Source organism: Rhinatrema bivittatum, chromosome 9, assembly GCF_901001135.1.
Source record: "Rhinatrema bivittatum chromosome 9, aRhiBiv1.1, whole genome shotgun sequence".
Lineage (NCBI taxonomy): Eukaryota > Metazoa > Chordata > Amphibia > Gymnophiona > Rhinatrematidae > Rhinatrema > Rhinatrema bivittatum.
Genome location: NC_042623.1, coordinates 255,686,650 through 255,692,849, shown reverse-complemented (window position 1 = coordinate 255,692,849; position 6,200 = coordinate 255,686,650). Strand labels below are relative to the sequence as shown.

Below are 6,200 nucleotides of genomic sequence, written 5' to 3'. Positions count from 1 at the left end.
ACTGGGTGAACAATATGATGCTTTGTTTTAAATCTGCCAGTTGCTAGTTTCATGGTGCGGCCCTTAAGTCCTAGTGTTCTTTGAAAGGTTAAATAACCACTCTCAGTATTTACCCATTACACCTCACTCACGATTTTAGAAACCTCAATCATATCTGCTCTCAATCATCTCTGTTCCTTGCTAGAGAGACCTAATCTGTTTAGCCTCTCTCAAAAGGGAGCTTTTATACACTCTTATTTTTGTTGCCCTTCTCTGTACCTTTTCTATGTCCGCTATGTCTTTAAGACAGGCAACCAGAACTGCACACAAGGTGTGGTTGCACCATGGATCCAAAGGCATTATGGTAGTCTCAGCTTTGTTCTCTATTTCTTTTCAAATAATTAATATTCTATTTGCCTTTTTGACCACTGCCACACACAGTTTTAAAGATAATATCCACAATGACTCAGAGGTCCTTTAGCTGGGTAAGGACTCCCAACACAGAACCCAGCCATTACGCACCTGTAGTCGGGATTATTTTTTCCTACGTGCATTATTTGCACGTGTCCACATTAAATTGTACCTGCCATTTAGAAGTCCAGTCTCCTAGTCTCATAAAGTCCTTCTGCAGTTTTTCTCGACTCAGAATAATTGTGCGTCATGTGCAAATTTAGTTACCTCAGTCGTTCCTTTTCCCCAGATAGTTTAGGAATGTGCTAAATGGTACAGGTCTCAGTACAGACACTTGGGGGCACTCCATTAATGACCTTTCTCCATTTGGAAAATTGACCATTTAGTCCTACCCTATGTTTTATCCAATTACCAATCCGCAATAAGACACCGTCTCCTATCCCATGACTCTCAATTTCCTGAAGGGTCTTACCTTCTGAAAAGCCAAATATATTATATCAACTAGATTACCTTGTTCACATGCTTATTTACACCTTCAAAAATATCTAGTAAATTAAGGCAAGACTTCTTACCCCTTTGCAAAAATCATGTTGACTTTCCCCCATTAAACCATGTCTATTTATGTAGTCAGTAATTTTGCCATGTGCCGATGTCAGGCTCACCAGCCTATGGCTTCCCAGAGCAACCCTGAAGCCCTTTTCAAAAACTGGCATCGTATTAGCCACTCTTCAGTCATCAGGTTTTAAGGCTGTTTTAAGCAACAGTTGCAGATCACCAGAAATAGACATGAAATTGCAGACCTGAGTTCTTTCAGAACTCTGTGGTAAATTTAAAAAACAAACAAAAGAGAAGACTATACAGCAAAATAATTTGTTACTCACATACTGGCTTTATTGTCTGCAACCAAGTTATAATTAGACCACAAACAATTAAAACACTATAATTGTTAAAAATAGACTAATTTTATCAAAATATTTTTGTATTCTGAAGTTTATGTACATATTATACATTTTACAGAGATTTTAAACAGATATATAGATATATCATGTAACTTATGCATACATCCCATGGAACGGTGATCAAAGCATGCTATAAAATGTGAACAGTATGTGAAAATGTTTATTAGAAACAATAAGAAATCTGAGCTAAAGTAAAACCCAACCAGTGGAAAAGGAATTAAATAATATTTGTATGTCAGAAGGGCTCTAGAGCTCAATACAAGAAAACAAAACAAAAAATTAACACACATAATGAAATTAACCGAAATTGAAAATTACATAGAAAAGTTTTACTTAATTTAATATAGGTATCACAATACTTTAAATATACCTCATAAGAGTAACTTATTTTACAAAACAAATTAAACAGAAAATGTCTACATTACATAATTATGGCCCAATGCATGACACTGCATGATGGATGTCTGTTTTGAAAGCACACTCAGTGGTGCCTCTCTCAGAATAGGTTCGGTAACATTCATGAGAACCTCAGAAACAAGCGCTAGATAAACTGCAGCACAGAAACTGTAAACTATTTTCTACTGGTTGGTGAACTCCTGAATCTATGGAGCATCTTGGTACCACAGGGTATCTCCATTTGACAGGACCTTTATGGAACATGAGGACAAAGTTTGGAAATGATGCCGACCTTTCCACAGGGTTCTATCACTACTTATGGTCCTTCAGTCAAACCTACACCCCAAAATGTCAACCATGCAAGTTACTGCATTCCGAGTACCAAACAAATCTTTGTCGTATGTTAGAAGTCCGTTATGGAACATGATATTAAATACAAATTGAGATAATGGTGACAGAGAGTTACTAACTTTCATATAGATGGCTGTTTATGATCATCCAAATCATATTACAGATGATGTACATACAGGTCTCTCTCAATCAGCAGGAGTCCATTCATGGAGTCTAAGCTGAAAGAAACTTATATCATTTTGCTGCATAAAGTGTAAATAGAACTGCAGAAGCTGTAAAATGTATGATACAGTTTATATGGTAACGTAATGGCACTGCATCTCTTAAGCAGAGCACCTCCCTTTAATGAAATGCTGTCTATGCAACTGTAAACAAGAATATCTTCCTGATATGAACTGGATTAAAAAAAAAACCCATACACAACAATCCAACCCACTTGTAAAAATTCACACACACAACTTTCTTATAATAAGTGAAAATTCTTATGGGGCAAATTTACAATCTGTTGTACTCCTCTTTTTCTACATAAAATCTTACAATAAAAGAAATGTTTAATGTCCCATAATAGCAAAATATTGTATCCATACAAAATGTTTAACAGCTTCCAATACAAAAGTTAAAAAAAACCATACAATTTAATTTTCATAGTTAAATATCCTAGATAGCCCAGCAGCTACATTTCAACTATTTGAGCAGCCACATAAGAATCCGTGTGTGGATCATGAGCAGTGAGTCACAAATCGAGAATTACATTTCAGCTCGCTGGTTGTTTCTATCCACAGCCTCGCCTTCGTCTTCCTCCTCCTCTTCATAGTTTTCTTCATGGCCTTCCTTTGGATTATTCTTTTCCTGAGCTCCCAGTTCTCGCTCAGCTAATTCGCTATTCTTTTCGTCAGCCTTAAAAATAAGAAGAGAGATCCCACAAAGCTGATAAAGACAAGTAAAAACACCCTCATATGACTTGTCCTATAAAACAAATCAGCTCTCTATGATAGTCGATCCCATCAGACACGAGAAGCAGAAGTGGCCAGTTATGTATGGCAGACTGTGTGTTGAAGTATTTTTTATAGGTCACGGGTCTGTTATGTAATGACACTAAAATCCAAGTGCCTTCACAGCAGGAAGTCTACTGATCTGTTAAAGTAAACCTTCAAGTACATTATTGCACTTATAAAATGTTTTGAGGTCAGAATAACCCCAGACTTAACATGTTAAGTTTTTAGTATTTTTTATTATCTGTTCAATTTATCAGTAAATGTTTCAGTGAGCCTACAGCACACTGCAATATCATCAATCATTACAGAGACTGCTTCTGGAATTGCTCAGCACTTGAAGTGTTGACACTGCGCATATGATTTTGCAATGCCTGGTTTATCTTGCTTTATAAAACTTACCAGCCACAGACCAGTCACACTTTGCTAAACACTACAGAGATCGGTATTCAGCAGGAATTTATCAAGAAACCTTGGATAGGAGCTCACTATACCCGGTAAACTTACCTGGGGAGCTACAAAACAGCTATTTTTCCCAACCAGACTTACCCAGCTAACTGTAGCTGGGCATGAGTATTTACAGAATATGTTTTATCCCCAGAAAGCCTTCATCTGTCTTTTTTTTTTTTTTTTTTTTTAATGCAGCTAAATTTTGTATGGGTAATGAGACAGAGCATGGGGAAATTTTAAGTTTTGTCTGGGTAACAATAAATAAATAAATTAATTAATTAAACGCATTCCTGGACAAAACCTTTTGAATATTGACCTCTACAGTTTTTAAAACCTGTGGATTTATATTATGATTTGGTGTAACTTTTCTACAATGGAATTATGTAGATAAAAAAATGTATAAAACATAAATCAATGTAAAATATAATAGCATTAGCTATTAATGTACATTTCAGGAACTACAACTGAGAAATTAATGGTAACATTACTGGATTCCTTTTTCTCATTCTGTAAAAAAAAAAAAAAAAAAGTGACATCATTTGTGCCTGCTGCTTAGAACAACTCTTCCAGTGTTCCACAACCTATCATGCACAAAATCTGAAGAATTCGCTAACAACCAAACATAGAAGATTCAACATCCCAGGAGTCTGCATCAAGAGGCTCAAAGATACATCCTGCACAGAGCTTTTGAGATCTCTTTTCACCATTAGTACTCCAGTTACCTTAAGCATGGAAAGGAGTCGCCACCTTCTCTGTGCAAAATGGAAAAAAACCCCAAAAACAAACAACTTGCGAGTGGAAATCCAGGCCTAAGTCAGTCATAAAGAGACAAACTGATTCATACAGCACAACTATGCTGAAGGGCAGAACAATAATCACGGTTTAAAATGTAACTAAATTTGAACCAAGAAAACTGTGGGAAGGGTCTCGATTTCTCTTGCTTTCCTTCCCAGCTTGCCATACTTCAGGCACCCAGTTGGTTCTTAGAGGCAAATCAATCTGGAGAGGAGAGGAAGAAAGACTGAAATCCTACAGGCCAGTTTTTCTTAGCATCAATCACCGAATTACAGTTTTCTTAGCACAGAATTACTACAGAAAACTGTTCCCTGGGATTGTCTGTGTTTTAAATTAACCTTTTCCTCGTTCGCTGCGTTTGACTACGGGAGCTATCACACTACTCTACTTGCAAACTTTGGCAGTGAGTAAGAAGCCCTGATGTTTTAGAACATACATAAAATGAAAGGAAAAAAAAGATGCAGATTTCATAGACAAAGGACCCTCTCTCACCAATGCCAAGCATGTAAAACCAATTTTTGAGTGTTTTTTGTCTTCAGAATTTGCCTACTGATACAGGGGTGCGAGCAGTAAAGTTAGAGGTCAAAAACATTGTAATGGGGATAATACCTATAAAGAGCAAGAACAAAAATTCTATGCCGAAAAACAATATAATAATGCCGAGGCTCCCCCCAGAAAGCCATTAGATACTCGCTCTCTTATGCCGTAAAAAAAAAAAAAAAAAATTAAATGCAAGGTCTCCAGTAATCAGCTATCTTTTGTCCTGAACAAAACTGACTGAAGTGTGCACATTGCATGCAAACAGATATAACTCCTTAGCCTGTAAGATTAATCTCTTCTGTGAACACATACTTGGTCGCCGTTTTCACCATATGGCCCTTCGCCGTTGTGCTCCACTTCTCTTTTCTTGCCATCGCCTAAGTCTTCCTGAACCTAGAGAGATGTGCACAAGCAATAGTGACGCCACACTACGCCAAAGGTGGCCCAGCTCATGCCGCAATGCCCCGAACAAACATGTTGACATACAAGACCACCAAACGATTCAAACTTTTCTGGCTCAGAAAGTCACATAACCAAATAGAACAATATGATTCATCTCCGTAGTGCACAAGATCTGCTCAGCATAGAACACATACCTGTGTAATTCTTAAAAAAAAAAAAAAAATCTATATAAAAAACCAAGACTGAAATTCATAGGTTGCTTTCTACTTTGTCTGGAAAGACTTAACTTAAAAAATGTATTAGGATTTGGTCTCATCATTTGTACATCACAGATCTATTCTAGAGAGGATAATGTAAGGTGACATCACTATGAAACTTGTTGAATACACAGTTTTGTGCAGCAAAGCTATCCTGCCAGGGCTCTGTATTTTGCTGGTCCAGGCTGTGCATAAGCTATAGCTATTATCTTCATGCACAGTGACATTAAAAAGAAACTATAATCAAGAGGAAAAAAATGACTTGCCCAAGGTCACAAGGTCAGTGGGAGAAGCAGGATCTGAACCTAGATTTCTTGGTACCTAGTCCAACCATGAAGCCATCTGCTTCTCGCCTGCGATCGACTATCACACCATTTTAAGTTTGGAAGAACACAAAGTTCAATGGCACAAGCTAGACATATTAATCTTCAGTGTCTCTACCTCTTCTCCTTCTTCCTGGTATTGTTCATCTACATTATCTTCCTGTTGGTCTGGGTTGCCTGCCATCTTTAAAAAAAAAAAAAAGGGTGGGGGTGGGGAGATAAATTGTACATTTATTTTCACTACATCCATGTGCAAGACTTAACAGTACCTGTAATTACCAACATTTTGTTTCAAAAGATTCAGGAAGTAAACTGAGATTGATTGAACTCAGAGCCCTCTGAAAT

The 6,200-nt window shown here is 37.1% G+C and overlaps 1 protein-coding gene across 4 annotated transcripts in view; it reads right to left on the bottom strand.

Moving 5' to 3' along the window:
* Positions 1-1,256: 1,256 nt before the first annotated feature.
* The window catches only part of GOLIM4 (golgi integral membrane protein 4), a 105,660-nt gene continuing 100,716 nt past the window's right edge, over positions 1,257-6,200 (bottom strand). For 3 of the 4 annotated variants that reach the window (XM_029615586.1, XM_029615585.1, XM_029615588.1), the window contains 3 exons: positions 5,974-6,039; positions 5,186-5,266; positions 1,257-2,993 (listed from right to left, as the gene is read on the bottom strand). In XM_029615586.1, coding sequence (XP_029471446.1) covers positions 2,844-2,993; positions 5,186-5,266; positions 5,974-6,039 — 297 coding nt within the window. In that variant the 3' untranslated portion in view covers positions 1,257-2,843. The remainder of the gene's footprint in view (positions 2,994-5,185; positions 5,267-5,973; positions 6,040-6,200) is intronic. The other variant, XM_029615587.1, reaches the window with a different exon arrangement.